Below are 19,596 nucleotides of genomic sequence, written 5' to 3'. Positions count from 1 at the left end.
TTTATCCCATGAAACAACTTTAATTTAAAAGCCATTAATTTATTATGTATGTGATGCATACAAAATTCAGTAATAATTAAATGGTGGAATGGAATCAATTACAATATGATATACAAGTAGCCAAAGCTGAAACTATGGAGGGTAGTTACATGAAAAGTGCTTATTTGTTCTTCAAATATTCTAACAAGGCGGTAGAATTTTAAGCTTTCAGGAGTAAAGTTTTGCTATTTTTGGAGTTATAGGAGAAAATACTAATGTTTAAATGTATGGGAATACTTTGGGAGCCATTGAAGACGCTGTGACAGACACAGAAAATAGGAAAAATTTTATTCACTTTACATTCAGATTTTTAATTCATTTCACAACTAACGGGTTCCTATCCCATTTTGCTACATATTAATTATATGTCCACCATTTAGTAGTACTAAAACCCTTCCTTGGATATTTTTGTATGAACTAACATATTGGGTGGTTATATTTAAAGTGCAGATACTCATACAGGTCCAATGCAGGCTGCAATTATCATAAGACTGAAACTTGGTAGATGTGCTAATGTAGAACTGATTTACACTGAAAAAATTAGTTCCAATTATGGCCAGCAGATACAAATCTGGTACTGTACAGTATCTCATCAATGTCTCCGGTGCACATATTGAACAAATTGTGTAAGTGGTAGTTAATAATAAAGTCCACAGTATGCCTTTCACACTTGTTTGACCTTTTCTACCCACACCTGTCCTTTATCCGTTACATACTGAAACATGTCTGTACGTCATTCTTGTATTCGCAGTGCCAGATTCGCACCTGGTGGCCAAAATTGGAACTAAGTTTTTTCCAGTGTAAATCGGTTCTCCATTAACACATTAGCATATCTACCAAGTTTTGCTGCCATGATAGTTACAGACCACACTGGACCTCTGTTAAGTACCTGCACTTTAATTGTAACCACCCAGTATTAAGATGTTCTGGATTTTGGTTGGTTAAAGACATCAGCCTTCTGGCATATTTTATCACAGAAGGTGTAAAATAGTCCCCACTTTGCAAACATGTGAAGGATTAATAAACACTGTGTGAACATTCAGGATGTTATACCCTACCTTTATGCAGGTATAGAGTCATCCAAGCACGAAATGTAGTAAAAATGTTCAGCTGCACCTGCTAGATTCAGGTGTGTGTTATTAGTATCAAGCCATGCTGTAGTGCAGGAAATAAACGTGCTAACTAGTTTTGTGATACACTTTTCTGGACAGGTGACTGTAGCTCAATGCAATGCCCACAGCTTACAGAGAAGGTGGATCACTTAACCCTACCGCATTCAGATGGTTCAGAGTATCCTGTATGGGTAGTTCCAGCCTCAATGAAGCTCTCCATCCATGTCAACCTCCTCCATTGGTCGCCGAAGAGAATGTTGCTGCCTTATGTGAATATTTTTAAGCTAGTGTTGATACTGAGAAATTACATAACATGCTCTCTAGCTGCTTTTTTCCGCTTCAATGTCATATTACTTACATGTGCAACACTTACGGCGTCACCTTCTTAGCTACTTCCAGTACTGTATACTAGAAATGATGAACTAAACGAAATGAGTAAAAAGAAAACCAGAAAATGGTATTACAAGAGCTAATGAAGGAAGAACACTATGTTATTACTCCTAGAGGAAACCTTACGGCTTAGGCACTGAAGCATCTTCAGCATATACATTTTCAGGGCCATGCTTAAGTATTAACATTTTGTTATTTCAATGCACAATTCTCTACTATAAAGTTTGAGGCATGGAGTACTTTTTATGGTGCTGAATACTAAGATATCTTTCGATCCCATTTGCAAATAGTGGCAGGAAAGAATGGCTGTTTATATGCCTATGTGTGCGCTGTTGTTTGTTTAACTGTACTTTCACGGTGTGTGTGGTAATGGCATAGAGCAGACTCTGAGTAATTCAAAATTCGAGAGTCCTCAGAAAAAGTTCATATAACTGAGAGTGCCATGTAATGAAAGTATGACTGATCATGGGGGATTCAAGAAATACCCGTAGTGGATGTAAGAGTACCCAGTACAAAAAAGCTTAAAAAGAATTCAATGATGTTTTCTGTTTCAGTGACCTCCAATGTGCTTGGGCAAACACACTTTCTGTTGTGTTGGATGCCAACAATACATCATCGTCCACTTCCATTTTAAAAATATACAGGGTGTTACAAAAAGGTACGCCCAAACTTTCAGGAAACATTCCTCACACACAAATAAAGAAAAGATGTTATGTGGACGTGTGTCCGGAATCGCTTGATTTCCATGTTAGAGCTCATTTTAGTTTCGTCAGTATGTTCTTCCACCTACGCTCAGTGGAGCACGTTATCATGATTTCATACGGGATACTCTACCTGTGCTGCTAGAACATGTGCCTTTAGAAGTACGACACAACATGTGGTTCATGCGTGATGGAGCTCCTGCACATTTCAGTCGAAGTGTTCGTACGCTTCTCAACAACAGATTCGGTGACCGATGGATTGGTAGTGGCGGACCAATTCTGTGGCCTCCACACTCTCCTGACCTCAACCCTCTTGACTTTCATTTATGGGAGCATTTGAAAGCTCTTGTCTACGCAAACCCGGTACCAAGTGTAGAGACTCTTCGTGCTCGTATTGTGGACGGCTGTGATACAATATGCCATTCTCCAGGGCTGCATCAGCACATCAGGGATTCCATGCGACAGAGGGTGGATGCATGTATCCTCACTAACGGAGGACATTTTCCTGTAACAAAGTGTTTGAAGTCACGCTGGTATGTTCTGTTGCTGGGTGTTTTCATTCCATGATTAATGTGATTTGAAGAGAAGAAATAAAATGAGCTCTAACATGGAAAGTAAGCATTTCCGGACACATGTCCACATAACATATTTTCTTTCTTTGTATGTGAGGAATGTTTCCTGAAAGTTTGGCCGTACCTTTTTGTAACACCCTGTATATGCGAAATGTCTCCTGTGACGACTTAGGCTTTTCTGGTGTCACAGATGGAATTGGCTCTACTTCATCTTCTTCTCCTACTGCTTTCCACATAATCACTAAAATGTGTTAAACCATCAAACGTTATATTTTTTTCTTAAATTAGGACGTTAGCCCTGCTTAAATAGTTTTACTTCTTTGTAGTCATTTTCAAAACTTATTTTTGTATTGCAGTGTGTTATTCATTTCTGATGAACAATTGAATAGCAAAACAAGTTGAATGTGGACATAATGTATTATATAGCCACTGACCATGAATTGCAGAATATTTGTGGGTAGTATATTGTAACAATGACTTCTATACAAAGAATTTTTTTTGATTTATTGAGGTTTCCTTTTTAAAGACAAGAAAAATATTTTGAACTACCCGTATTCAGATTGCAGAAGTCTACTGCTTATGAGACTGGAGAATATCTACAGATTCTTCCATGAAGGGCTGTTCTTGTAATCTTCTAGGCAGGTGATCATGAGATACAATGAGTCTTTCTTTGAGTGTGAACTAATGGTCCAGTAGATCACCCTCCTTTATATAAGCTCAATTTTGCTGTCAATTTGACCTAATATGGACTCTACACTCTTTAAGAGGATTCAAAAATAAGATATACAAATGTTTTTTTATGTTATCTTTTCATATATATATATATATATATATATATATATATATATATATATATATATATATATATATATATATATATACACACACACACACACACATCACTTCTCAGTACACTGTCAATAAAAGTGAACCTTGCCTCATAGCTAAAGCAGAGCTCACAAAATTCCTACAGCATCATATCATGAGTGTATGTGTATGTGTGTTTTTGTCGTGTGGTAATGTGGTCTCTCTGAATTGCTAGCAACATAGGATCCCTGCAGGTTCTTCCATTTCTGTCTATCTTGAGCTTCCCATTGTCAATTCAGTCTAGATGTCTTTCTGAAGTCTCTGTCCCATCTATCCAGTGATCTTCCCTTTGGTCATTTTTTGCTAAATTGGGCCCCAATCTAAACTTGTCTTGACCACTTGCCATCTTTCCTTCGAGCGACATGACAAGCCCAATGCGATTTTGAGGTATTCGTCCTTTCGACTGTGCCACCAACCTTCGTTGTTCATCTGATATCAACTGCTTTCTTTTTTATGTCTTTCTTTGCATAGCCTAACATTGATCTTTCCTTTCCTTGTTGGGTTACTATTAGCTTTCCAACAATGAATTCATTTAATGTCCACGTCTCACACCTGTTAGTTATTACTGGCAGTAAACGTTGGTCAAAAACTGTTTTCTACAGCCCAGTTGACATCTTAGACTTCAAAAATGAAAAGTATCTTCCATGAGCTTGCTAACATAATTTAATATGTCAAGGTATTTCCAGTTTTGGGTCTCCTGTCATATTTACAAGTTGACTCAGATAGACATATTCTGTGGTCCTTAGCAGATGCAGACTTTCAACAGCTATTTACCTCTGGTGGCCATTTATTCATTGTGATCTCAGTTTCATAATTTTTCACTTTTAGATCAACTTCAGAGCAGAATAACGCAAGTTTGCTAACTAATATTTGAAGTTCTTCTATACTCAAAATAATGCACTAATTAGTTTCAGGTTAGATTTGTCTTTTAAAAGCTGCTGAATAATTCACTTTATGCAAAGGCAAGTTTCTGTCCATTTTCACCATTCACAAACAGTTTTACAACTTAAATAATATATATACAAACGCCAACTTTAATTAGAAAATATCTTTAATGTAAATCACGCACAATGATAGTTTAGCCCTTAAATGCTCCTCAAAAAATATAAGCATATACAATTGTAATGTCTTTAGACAAACCCACAGGCTTCAAAATGTCTTCGTGCATTATTTAAAATAACCACATTTAAACTAAACATGTTTTGTAAGAAGTATGTATGCACTTATCTTAGACCACGAATGGTGATGCTCATTTAACTAATAGTGGAGACACCACTCTCTTCCGATGAAGTAAGATGATAGTTTATGCCAGGTATGGGCAGCCTTTTTGGTTCATGGCCAAATTCACATATTTACTTAAGCTCGCAGGCTCCCTTACCAAGTGAAATGACGGGAGTGCTCGTAGTACATGCAGTCAATACTATAGTGTCCGTGATATTAAAGTTTATAAGCTAATGCACTAGTATGAATGACACACCTTTCCTGACACACAACATCAATAAACTATGTCACAAAACATGTAGTTTTGAGAGTGTATTCATTTTATGCTCACTCCATCTTCAGAAGTTTACATTTATTTACATGTCATTAACATTGTTTCTTTACTGACAATGTTTAAAATACCTGTCTTAAAACAATTCCATTGCAAAATTCTATCACAAATTTCCTCTGTGGACTGGATCAAAACAAAACGCGGGCTCTCCGCCATAGAGTTTAGGCAGTTGCTTGGCTTTTCATCTACTAAAGTTTAATATAGTTTCTTGTTTCTGAGATTAGCCAGTTTTTATGCTTGGTAATAGGCACCAGAACAGATGAAAAAATAAAGCTGTAATTCTAAGATGTGGTCAAACTTTATGCTTTCAATTATTACAGTAACAGATAAATAGCACATCTATCCTGTAAAGACAGAAGAACATTAATATTCATATACTGTTAAATAATATGCAAGAGATTGTATGTAGGGAAAAAAAGCTGCTAGGCTGACGGTATGCAAAATTAACTATAAATTTTGAATCAGGCCAGTGCTATTTTTTTAACATCATGAAAGAGCAGAAGCATTACATTAAGAAAGTATATATTTGACATATTTCTGAATATACTGCAAAAATATGTAAATTAATAACACATCTAACAGTATCAGTATTAACAGCAAGTATGTCTTATATTACATAATTTATGTATACCTTTCCACTGATTACTTGCACGGTATATGATCTCTCTCTCTCTCTCTCTCTCTCTCTCTCTCTCTCTCACACACACACACACACACACACACACACACACACACACACACACACACACACACACACAAAAAGGGCATTCTGGGCAATAGCTGAGAAAAGGGAAAAAGTAAATGTAATGTTTAACATCAGATGTAACCTATCAGTTTTTCTTATCATGACTGATGATTCGATGAGAAGTGTACTATTAGGTATCCAACAGAGTCAGTGATTCATAAGCACATCACTAATTATTACCAGATGTTAAGACCATGACATTTCTGTGTGCTTTAGAAGAGCCCTGTGTGATTCAAATGGAGTTTGCAATCAGCTAAGGAGAAAACTACTTTTACCTGCAGATAAGGCCTGCAGTGACTGCCAATATTGATACTGAACACTCTGCTCTGTTGGTATCGGAGCTGATGTTGGATTTCTCAAAAGTGGACCCCCCCCCTCCCCTGCCAATTTAATGCTGTAATAAAGTTTTGTTGGGAGGGTGATGAATGATTGCATCTGTGGTTGCGTGGGGGGGGGGGGGGCGAGGGGGGGGGGGGGAGGCGACCAGCTATGAGAGTGGATCATCAAGTACCCATGTTTTTGGGCAGATGTCACTGTTAATGAAATTTGGCACTATCGTCAAATGCCACTGACTGTCGGATGCGGTTTAGACAAAACTGACATTGATTCACAGGTTGCTGTGGATCTGATACCTGCTTCAGTAAGTTGTGCTACAATGTTTTCACAGAGATGTAAAAAGTGCAGTATTGTTCAATGACTCACTATTTTGCTTTTGGATGTGAAAATGTGTGAGGAAAGTGATAGCTGCACAGAACTGAAGATGAAAGCTCAGTACAGAGAGAGATAGTAAATTACCACATCATGGCATGCCACAAGGCAGTACTATTACTAGAGAAGATCATCACAGCCTTCAATCTCACTCATAGGCTGCCGTGTGGCATTCTCACAGCCACAAAATTCACTCTTGTGAGACTCTTAGACGCTTGAGTGCCTATTGTCAGAGGGGTACAGTGACGAAGGAGCACTTTCTACCAATGTTAGCAGATGTTCTAGTAGACATACCTGGAATAAGCTGGAATTGTTACAGCTGGGATAATTCCAAGCTACTAGCTGTTTATAACTTTATTAGTAATTTGTTTAATTTCATATTCAATGGATGAAGTACTCCAGACACTGTTATCAAATTTCATTGACGGTTCCCTTGCTCATGTATACAACTAGCTGAAATATTAGTGTTTAAGTTTTATTTTCATACCTTTTTTAGTTTCTGATAGTGTAATCCAATTACCAAGACTGATGCATCCCTTTCACTCATTCTCTGATTTAAGTTATCTCAGTTCCACATACACTAAAAAGCTCTGCCACAAATGAGGTTTCAGGAATATCACCACATGCCATAGTACATAAAACATTTTTAGGAATGGAATTAGAATGATTGTATGGCACTGATGGCACGGAGAGACCAGCTAGCGTAATTAGGCTGCTGAGTTGCAGGTCTTTTCAGATGACACCACACTGGGTGACTTGCTTGTCGATGATGACGAAATGATGGTAAGTAAAACACCAGTCCCCAAGAGGAGAAAATCTCTGACTCAGTCAGGAATCGAACCCAGGCCCACTGCATGGGAGTCAGACGCATTGACTACTCAGCTAAGGAGGCTGAAAATGGAATTAGAAAACGTATTCCTTTGATTTCTTCGAACACTTTAAATGATATTTCTTATTTACTGAAGGAAGTGTCGACCAAGTTTCAGATTGGGACCATTGTGCAAATAATAATCATAATATTTTCCACAGTGCTTTTCTCTTGCCCTCCAGGTTTGAAAATTTTCCTTTAGTATTTTAAAGAGGTAAGAGAATAATAATGGAGCTATACTTGACAGAACAATTGTTTATTATTGCTATTTTTAATACCCAATAGTAGCTGAAATAAATATTATTATTTTTTCCAATGAACTGTCAAGAACTTATTTTGTAAACTGAGCGTAACTGTAACACACAGAGTTTTGCTTCTAGACACATGCTAAACAAACAAAATATGTGACCATTCTCTGACACTGATGTTTCTAAGCAAGAAAATGCAAAAATCAAAATATTATGATGGTGAAATACTGTACTCATTAAACATGTACTTATCACACATGCAGTTTTTAATAAGAGATTATTCATATTCACACTATGCCAGTTTCCCTTCTGTTAAAAAACTGACTGAGTTGCCTCACTCTTGAGCACCTGTGGTCGGGCCATGCGCTACTCGCTACTCCACTCCTCAGCAGCTGCAAATCTCCCGTGTAATGAGAGGGCTTAATGTGTATGCTGACCACCACTACAGGGTTATTACAAATGACTGAAGCAATTTCACAGCTCTACAATAACTTTATTATTTGAGATATTTTCACAATGCTTTGCACACATACAAAAACTCAAAAAGTTTTTTTAGGCATTCACAAATGTTCGATATGTGCCCCTTTAGTGATTCGGCAGACATCAAGCCGATAATCAAGTTCCTCCCACACTCGGCGCAGCATGTCCCCATCAATGAGTTCGAAAGCATCGTTGATGCGAGCTCGCAGTTCTGGCACGTTTCTCGGTAGAGGAGGTTTAAACACTGAATCTTTCACATAACCCCACAGAAAGAAATCGCATGGGGTCAAGTCAGGAGAGCGTGGAGGCCATGACATGAATTGCTGATCGTGATCTCCACCACGACCGATCCATCGGTTTTCCAATCTCCTGTTTAAGAAATGCCGAACATCGTGATGGAAGTGCGGTGGAGCACCATCCTGTTGAAAGATGAAGTCGGCGCTGTCGGTGTCCAGTTGTGGCATGAGCCAATTTTCCAGCATGTCCAGATACACGTGTCCTGTAACGTTTTTTTCGCAGAAGAAAAAGGGGCCGTAAACTTTAAACCGTGAGAGTGCACAAAACACGTTAACTTTTGGTGAATTGCGAATTTGCTGCACAAATGCGTGAGGATTCTCTACCGCCCACATTCGCACATTGTGTCTGTTCACTTCACCATTAAGAAAAAATGTTGCTTCATCACTGAAAACAAGTTTCGCACTGAATGCATCCTCTTCCATGAACTGTTGCAACCGCGCCGAAAATTCAAAGCGTTTGACTTTGTCATCGGGTGTCAGGGCTTGTAGCAATTGTAAACGGTAAGGCTTCTGCTTTAGCCTTTTCCGTAAGATTTTCCAAACCATCGGCTGTGGTACGTTTTGCTCCCTGCTTGCTTTATTCGTCGACTTCTGCGGGCTATGCGTGAAACTTGCCCGCACGTATTCAACCGTTTCTTCGCTCACTGCAGGCTGACCCGTTGATTTCCCCTTACAGAGGCATCCGGAAGCTTTAAACTGCACATACCATCGCCGAATGGAGTTAGCAGTTGGTTGATCTTTGTTGAACTTCGTCCTGAAGTGTCGTTGCACTGTTATGACTGACTGATGTGAGTGCATTTCAAGCACGACATACGCTTTCTCGGCTCCTGTCGCCATTTTGACTCACTGCGCTCTCGAGCGTTCTGGCGGCAGAAACCTGAAGTGCGGCTTCAGCCGAACAAAACTTTATGAGTTTTTCTACGTATCTGTAGTGTGTCGTGACCATATGTCAATGAATGGAGCTACAATGAATTTATGAAATTGCTTCAATCATTTGTAGTAGCCCTGTATATACTACTGATGATGATGATGATGATGATATATGCTTCACAGAGATTAGAAATGCAGGGAAGAAGAAAATTTTCTAAATTCTGCTGCTGTCTTTCTGAATCTCCACATCCTCCCCCATATAAAGCTAGACTCCATATGTACAATTTGACCACAAACAAACATTGTAATTTTTGAATATTTTTGTGTTCAAATATATTAAAAACATCTGACAGAAACCAAAGGCTGGCAGCTCTATCCATCTATTTGAACTTCCCACACTTCCTGTCCAACTGGAACGAGTAGACTCCAAAATAAATGATGCAAAGTTTCCATGTCTGGAAAATCCAGTTCTTTTCTATCAGTATGATAGGTTTCCTCATTCTGAGTAAGAGGGTAAAATTGCACATTGAAAAAAGGACATTTTAGATGAGAAAGACACCCAGGAGAGAGTGGTAGACAAGAAAACTTCATGTAGGGTAAACTCATTCCTAGAGGTTAGTTTTATATTTATTTATCTGGTCCCATGGGACTGCCACTTGAGCCATAGCTACTTGGTCAAGCGATGAGTCAGTACGCAGTTTACAGAATGCTAATTAGAAAAACATAAAAAACTGTGGAGTACATGAATAAATAACATCTTACAGAGAAAGGTTCTCAAGTACTAAAGGAAACTCCTGAACAGAATAGAAGAAGTAAGCCAGGAAAAAACTTTTCAACTTAGATTTGACAACTTGGAGAAGATCGTTTAGTCTTTTTCAATTCAGCAGGTATCCCGCAGTACAGCTATGTTGCAATGAATCAAATGCCGTATCATTTTCAATTCCCTTCTCATTTGAATTTGTTTTTCCACACTGTAGCTGGGATCTGACATCTAGCCACAGTTGAGCAACATATCAGATACATTCTTAACCTACGACATTGCCTTGTAAATTTCTCACCTGAAATCCTTGGAATCATAGAAATCCCATGCTGAGGCATGGCATATCAACTCCCTCCCTTCTGGCTTTTCAAGAATGGAGTTCTTCCAGAATGTTTCTGGCATTGCACTAAGGTTGAGTGAAACAAAGAATTCTTCTGACAGCTTGAACATTCTTAGAGGAGTGTAGCCCTAAAATTTAAATCACTTTCATTATTTTACAGTTTCAACTCAAACAAATGTTCCTTCTTTTTGTAGTACATATTCTTTAGAAACTTGTAAATAAGAAAGTGAACGTACATGGCAGCAAATCTGCAGATAACCCACATTTCATGTGCATTTACTGACATATCTGGTACAACAAAATAAAATACAACAAATTTTATGAAAAATACAGTAGCCCACCTGTTTAACCATTTCTTCTGTTACATCAATGTTCTGCTTTCCAGGGAAGGGAACTGAGATGTCAAAAACGTTATTCCATGTCTGAGCCCACATGTTACCTGTGGATAGAAATCAGTGGTTAGTACATTTCTGTCTGTATGGGATGAAGACCAAAACTGCAACAAAGTAAAGGGGGCAAAATAAATACAAATGTCTATAAATGAAATGACAATGAGGATTTAACACACTGTCCCAAAAAAGATAGAAATGGAGATTATTGTTCTGTTAGATTACTGAGAAAGAAATCTGCCACTGTGTTCCTGTTATTTCAAGCTTCATACAAGTCTTTACTGTCAATACCTCCGGCTTCATTTGTGTCTATTGCTTATCCTCCTACATCTTAATCTTTCCACACTGAATCTCATATTCTTAGTTTTGTCTTTGTCTTCAATTTCAGTTTTTGTTGCTGCCCATACCACAATCATAGAAATAATAATAATAATAATAATAATATACATACAATAATAATAATAATATACATACATACATACAATATATATACAGTGAGACAGAAGGATTCATGATTGCAATACAGGATCAAACAATAAACACCAGGTATTACAGCAAGCATATTATTAAAGATCCCAATACCACAACAGATAAATGCAGACTTTGTAAACAACAAATAGAAACAGTAGATCACATCACAAGCGGATGTACAATACTAGCAAATACAGAATACCCCAGAAGACATGACAATGTCGCAAAAATAATACATCAACAGCTTGCCTTACAACATAAACTTTTAAAACAACAAGTTCCTACATACAAGTATGCACCACAAAATGTACTGGAGAATGATGAATACAAATTATACTGGAACAGAACCATTATAACAGATAAAACAATGCCACATAACAAACCTGACATCATACTCACCAATAAAAAGAAGAAATTAACACAACTAATCGAAATATCCATACCCAATACAACAAATATACAAAAGAAAACAGGAGAAAAAATTGAAAAATACATCCAACTGGCTGAGGAAGTCAAAGACATGTGGCATCAGGATAAAGTTGACATCATACCAATTATACTATCAACTACAGGAGTCATACCACACAATATCCACCAGTACATCAATGCAATACAGCTACATCCAAAAATATATATACAACTACAGAAATCCGTAATTATTGATACATGTTCAATTACCCGAAAGTTCCTAAATGCAATATAACACATACCGTACAGTTAATAGGAAGTGACGCTTGATCAAGGTCCGCGTCACTTTCCATTCTCAACCAGACTTAACGTCTGAGAAAGTAAAGAAATAATAATAATAATAAACCCCGTGGAGGCCCGGGAAAAGAATAGGCCTCCGGTATGTTCTGCCAGTCGTAAAAGGCAATGGAAAGAACAAACCACTAATAGGGCTAACCCCCCCCCCCCCTTTAGTGTGATTAGTTGGTTCAGGACAGAACTAATGAAGCCTTGGACAAGTGCTGTCATGGTCAGGGACGACGCTTGAACCCTATGCCCGTCCACAGTGGTAACGACACTGCTAGCCACACGGAAAATGATTTAAATCCAAATAGAGGTGTTTTGCAGGATATGCTTCCTCCAACCACCCTAGAAGGAAAACAAAGACAGAGGATGAGATGGTCAGATGAAGTTAACCGACACCTCATGTTCTGTTATTACCAAGCAACAAACTTAGGAACCAACACAACTGGATACAGATCACAAGTATACACAACATTTATTACCAGATACCCAGAATTAAAATTTTTAACAGAACAACGACTAGCTGATCAGATCCGTGTCGTAATAAAAAATAACAGGATACCCCAGTCAGAATTAGGAAACATCAAAACACAAGTACAACAAATACTAGAACAAAATAATGTGCAATCAGAAGAAGAAGAAAATAAAGTAATGGACTCCCAGAGCAAACAAACAAAGAACAACACGCATCAATTAAACAATCAGAGGAAAACGAAATCTTAAGACAGCCACCAGAACAAGCACAAATAGAACATGAAGTGACACACATGTTAGATATAGAAGAAAAATTTCAGCTGACATATATAGAATACAAAGACACAAATACAGACATTAGACCATTCTTGCATAGACCACCAAATAACCCACAAGTCGAAACAACAATGACAACTATCAACACAATCATACACAACAAAATAAATGAAAATACAACTATGGAAGAGTTACAACTACTGGTTTATGTAGGAGCACTCACTACACTAAATATACACACTAGGCAGAGATCAGAACCAACCAACACACAGAAGAAACCCACAAAACCAGCATGGCAACACAGGCTACAGATCAGAATAGAAAAACTGAGAAAAGACATCGGACAGCTAACACAATTTATAAGAAATGAAATGGCAGAAAAAAAAACGAAAAAGGTTAGGTAAAATCTCACAACAAGAAGCGATAGAACAATTAGATGAAAAGAAGCAGAAATTACAAGCATTGGCCAAACGTCTTAGAAGATACAAAAAAAGTGAAAATAGAAGGAAACAAAACCAAACATTCAACACAAACCAAAAGAAATTTTACCAGACTATAGATAACACACACATTAAAATAGACAATCCACCAAACATAATAGACATGGAACACTTCTGGGTCAACATATGGTCAAACCCAGTACAATATAACAGGCATGCACGGTGGATACAAGCAGAAGCAGACACATACAAGATGATACCACAAATGCCTGAAGATTTTGCAACATGAAGTCACCCAAGCAATTAATTCTACTCACAATTGGAAATTCCCTGGAAAAGATAAAATAGCGAATTTCTGGCTAAAGAAGTTCACCTCAACACATTCACATCTAACTAAATTATTTAACATATATCTAAAAACAAAGATGATGTGACTTACCAAATGAAAGTGCTGGCAGGTCGACAGACACACAAACAAACACAAACATACACACAAAATTCAAGCTTTCGCAACAAACTGTTGCCTCATCAGGAAAGAGGGAAGGAGAGGGAAAGACGAAAGGATGTGGGTTTTAAGGGAGAGGGTAAGGAGTCATTCCAATCCCGGGAGCGGAAAGACTTACCTTAGGGGGAAAAAAGGATGGGTATACACTCGCACACACACACATATCCATTCATACATATACAGACACAAGCAGACATATTTAAAGCCCTGTCGTCTTAAATTATTTAACAGTTACATTGCAGACCCATACACATTCCCCGATACACTTACACAAGGAATAACTTATCTGAAACCTAAAGATCAAGCAGACACAGCAAACCCAGCTAAATATCACCCCATAACATGCCTACCAACAATATACAAAATATTAACTTCAGTCATTACACAGAAATTAATGACACATACAACACAGAACAAAATTATAAATGAAGAACAAAAAGGCCGCTGCAAAGGAGCATGAGGATGTAAAGAGCAACTGATAATAGATGCAGAGGTGACATATCAAGCTAAAACTAAACAAAGGTCGCTACACTACGCACACATTGATTACCAAAAAGCTTTTGATAGTGTACTCCTCTCATGGTTACTACAAATATTGGAAATATACAAAGTAGATCCTAAATTGATACAGTTCCTAAACATCGTAATGAAAAACTGGAAAACCACACTTAATATCCAAACAAATTCAAATAATATCACATCACAGCCAATACATATTAAGCGTGGAATGTACCAAGGAGACTCATTAAGTCCCTTCTGGTTCTGCCTTGCTCTGAACCCACTATCCAACATGCTAAATAATACAAATTATGGATACAATATTACTGGAACATACCCACACAAAATCACACATTTGCTATACATGGATGATCTAAAACTATTGGCAGCAACAAATCAACAACTCAACCAATTACTAAAGATAACACAAGTATTCAGCAATGATATAAATGTGGCTTTTGGAACAGACAAATGTAAGAAAAATAGCATAGTCAAGGGAAAACACACTAAACAAGAAGATTGCTTATTGGATAACCACAGCGACTGCATAGAAGCGATGGAAAGAACAGATGCCTATAAATATCTAGGATACAGACAAAAATTAGGAATAGATAATACATATATTAAAGAAGAACTAAAAGAAAAATATAGACAAAGACTAACAAAAATACTGAAAACAGAATTGACAGCAAGAAACAAGACAAAAACTATAAATACTTATGCTATACCAATATTGACCTACTCATTTGGAGTAGTGAAATGGAGTAACACAGACCTAGAAGCACTCAATACACTTACACGATCACAATGCCACAAATATAGAATACATCACATACATTCAGCAACAGAAAGATTCACATTTAGCAGAAAGGAAGGAGGAAGGGGATTTATCGACATAAAAAACCTACATTATGGACAGGTAGACAATTTAAGAAAATTCTTTCTAGAACGAGCAGAAACTAGCAAAATACACAAAGCAATCACTCATATAAATACATCAGCTACACCACTGCAACTTCATAACCACTTCTACAACCCTTTAGATCACATAACATCAACAGATATGAAGAAAGTAAATTAGAAAAAGAAAACACTACATGGTAAGCACCCGTATCATCTAACACAGCCACACATCGATCAAGACGCATCCAACACATGGCTAAGAAAAGGCAATATATACAGTGAGACGGAAGGATTCATGATTGCAATACAGGATCAAACAATAAACACCAGATATTACAGCAAGCACATTATTAGAGATCCCAATACCACAACAGATAAATGCAGACTTTGCAAACAACAAATAGAAACAGTAGATCACATCACAAGTGGATGTACAATACTAGCAAATACAGAATACACCAGAAGACATGACAATGTAGCAAAAATAATACATCAACAACTTGCCATACAACATAAACTAATAAAACAGCATGTTCCCACATACAAGTATGCACGACAAAATGTACTGGAGAATGATGAATACAAATTATACTAGAACAGAACCATTATAACAGATAAAACAACACCACATAACAAACCTGACATCATACTCACCAATAAAAAGAAGAAATTAACACAAGTAATCGAAATATCCATACCCAATACAACAAATACACAGAAGAAAACAGGAGAAAAAATTGAAAAATACATCCAACTGGCTGAGGAAGTCTAGGACATGTGGCATCAGGATAAAGTTGACATTATACCAATTGTACTATCAACTACAGGAGTCATACCACGCAATTTCCACCATTACATCAACGCAATACAGTTACATCCAAACGTATATATACAACTACAGCAATCTGTAATTATTGATACATGTTCAGTTACCCGAAAGTTCCTAAACGCAATGTAACATATACAGTATAGTTAAAAGGAAGTGATGCTTGATCAAGGTCCGCGTCACTTTCCATTTTTAACCAGACATAACGTCTGAGTAAGGTTATCCTATAATAATAATAATAGTAATAATAACAACAACAATAATAATAATAATAATTATTATTATTATATTTATTATTATTATTATTATTATTATTATTGGTAATTATAGATATCAGCAATTAGAGATGTGAAGAAAGATAAGCACAAAGGAGGAAAATATAAGAAACAGAAAATGAAAATGCAAAATACACAATTTATAGAGCAACTGAAGATCTGAAAGTGTTTCATTACTTTCTGTTCCATTCTTCACTTTCCTGTACACACTTCTCCATATGTTTCCCCATCTTCCTATCATCTTATATTTCTGACACAGGAATCCTAATTTCAGCACACACAGAATACAATGTCTACCCAAGGAAATTCATTTGTGGGAGGGTTGTAAGATTCTAAAATTGAATTTTTTTTAATTTACTATTGAGTTAATGAGTTTGAATATGTGTCATGTGTGAAGAGGTCAGTTTTACACCACAAATGACTGACAGTTACCAACTGAAAATTTCAATAGATGGATTATTTTTATATCTAATGTCATCAACATTTACTTTTACAATATTAATATGATTATTGATGTCATTTTTTAAGTTTATGATGTGAAATTACATCCTCACATCATTAAATTCAGCTAGTACCAGCAGCTAATAGAAGATTTACAAATTAAGAAACAAAGACAGGAAATATTAAGGAAAGGTATTTTTATTCATATACAAACATTTTCTCAATGAGTACTAAAAGTTAAGTGCAGCAACTACAGTTTGTAACAAGTACTAAAAATACTTTATTGTAAACAGCATCATTACCCACTAAACTTATGTACTAGTTATCAAAAACAAAGTCTTTCCAATCATGCTCAGCAAAGTAGTGCCAGAATAATCTAAACTTACAATTTTGTAGAATCACAAACAACTGTGCACAAGAACTCTGTAGTGATTAAGAAGTCTTTAGTCCTGATTCCACGTCTTATAGACACATACAGTTCTTGTGGAATAAGAGACATAGTGGTTTGGGACCGATGACTTCATTGTTTGGTCCCCTCCCCCACACTAACCAACCAACATAGTGGTTACAGCATCATCTCTTATCAAAACTGAACGAAAATTAGGTGTGAAAATCAACACTGAATATGCACACAGATTGCTTTTTGGCCTTCCTTAGCCTCCCCTGCACATACCCCCCAAACCCTTCCACTGAGCAGATACCTTTCTTGCACCAAATGTTCAGATTCCACAAATGGTCAGTCATAGGTAAAGCAAGTGGCAGACTTTGGTTCACTTTCATAATGCAATTAGTCTACAAAGGCGACTACTTCTAAAACTTCTGTACAGCCCATCCTAGAATATTCCTCAAATGAGTGGGATCCATACCATATAGGACTGATAAGGGATACTGAATGTACAGGTCAGCCACAAATGATCACAGCTTTGTTTGCCTCATGGAACAGCATCATGGACACAATGAAAAACAAGAACTAGCAGATGATTTAAGATAGACACCAACTTTCCCATGAAATCATACTTGCATAGTTCATAGAACCAACACGAACATAGTGAGGCCATGACATATGGATCACGGATTTACTTCAAACTCCGTACACTTTTAGAAGTCCATTAGGGCAACATGATGCACAAGTAGCAAGGCATACTACCTAGACAAGTTCAAGGAAATTGCAAGAGAAGCTTTAAGCATTCATGTGCCGGTGCTTTGCAACAGTGAGTCGATATGGTTGCAGTCAAGTGGTTAGTATTCAAGGTCCATAATTGCTGGTTCTGTTCAAGGGTTTTTTTTCCCCCTTCCAATACTGGTCATATTATTTCATATGTAGGACATTTGAAAGATAATATAATAAAAACATGTGATTTGCATAATGTTTAATTAATTTCCAATTTTGTTTGGCTGTTTGCCGACTGTAATTATTACTACAAATATTATGTTTATAACTATTGACAACTAAACCACAAAACATATATAGTTTTCCTGAAAATGTATGCCTGTTATTTTCAAACCAGGTCCATTTCTTGAAGAAAACTATCACAGTACACCAATGCAACTTTTAGCTGACAATGACATTCATCATCTGCAGTAGTTGAATCACGAGTCACCCCAATTTTTGCAGTAAAAATGTAAATTTAGTGATTTCCAAGAAATTCGCATGCACATCATTTGTTCTCATCAGTCTATCCTACAATTATTTATTTGTACATTACCTTTATACTCTGGTATATTGTAACTCATTGTATAACTGAATAAAGTTATTCACACCTTTATGGATCAGTATTTGACATGGGCCTTCCAAGGCTGTCCCTTGTCATTGAAACATGTGTCTGCAGGTCAAAGTAAACAGTTGCAAAGTAGTTCTGGGCACCAAAACTGATTGTAGTATTTGGTATTTCACAAATCTGAAATGTGAACATTTTCAGGAAAACTGTACACGTTTGGTCATTTACTTGTTGATAATCGTAAATATAAAATATGTTGTAATAATTAAAATTAGTAAACAGTGGAATACCACTGGAAATCCAATGAAAGTTCATGCAAATACACATGTTGTTTCATTGCATTACCTATAAAATGTCATGTATGTAAAGTAAGATTGTGATGACGTTCCCTGCTTTCTCTATTTCTTCATTTGTTGTTCTTGGTGTTGAAGTACTGGCTGAAAAACTAGGGGGTGGAAGTGCAGTACTGTCTACTGTAAATGGTGTAGCTGACAGGAACACATTTGCATTTCACAGTTGTTTACTTTCACTTTTCCCAACCACCCCATATACACATTTAATATGGCCAGTGCACTATTGTTTAACTTTCAATAAACCTCATTAGTAGTTTTCAGGCAAACATTCACATACTGCTACAATAGTTTACTGTTGAATATCTATGAGCAGTAAAAACATAACCACATAATTCACAGTTCTTTCGGAATAATCAGGTACGTATGGAACAGGCACTGTTATTGTTTTAACACATGGCCTAATTGTGTCATTTATATCATGGATGCATTGTTCTTGATCTAACCAATACAGGTTCCTCGTCTGAAACTCAGCCATGGACTGAATGTCTCGGGAGCAAAAATCGGGCCCTTATATATCCTCACAATAATAGGTGCTGAAAAAACACATAGTTCGAAATTTAATTTACAGAATTTACAATTAAAACTTAAATCATTAAATTAACTGTATACATCGAAAAATTGGTTCATTTTAACATTGTCTTCTACTACAAGGGTTAAGCCGAATTATTTGTTTGAATGATGAAATTAACATAAATCATTATACAAACAATACTTTTGACAAAATGGTTA

General features: G+C 36.7%; 1 protein-coding gene across 2 annotated transcripts in view; it reads right to left on the bottom strand.

The window, feature by feature from the left end:
* Positions 1 to 19,596, bottom strand: part of LOC126215370 (angiotensin-converting enzyme-like) — a 296,275-nt gene that overhangs the window by 28,593 nt on the left and 248,086 nt on the right. For both annotated transcript variants that reach the window (XM_049942064.1, XM_049942065.1), the window contains exons 7-8: positions 10,890 to 10,987; positions 10,507 to 10,676 (exon numbers count right to left, since the gene is read on the bottom strand). In XM_049942064.1, the coding sequence (XP_049798021.1) occupies positions 10,507 to 10,676; positions 10,890 to 10,987 (268 nt within the window). The remainder of the gene's footprint in view (positions 1 to 10,506; positions 10,677 to 10,889; positions 10,988 to 19,596) is intronic.

This window comes from Schistocerca nitens, chromosome 12, assembly GCF_023898315.1.
Source record: "Schistocerca nitens isolate TAMUIC-IGC-003100 chromosome 12, iqSchNite1.1, whole genome shotgun sequence".
Taxonomy (NCBI): Eukaryota; Metazoa; Arthropoda; class Insecta; order Orthoptera; family Acrididae; genus Schistocerca; species Schistocerca nitens.
Note: the sequence above shows the minus strand (reverse complement) of the source record. Positions and strands in the feature narration are given on the sequence as shown.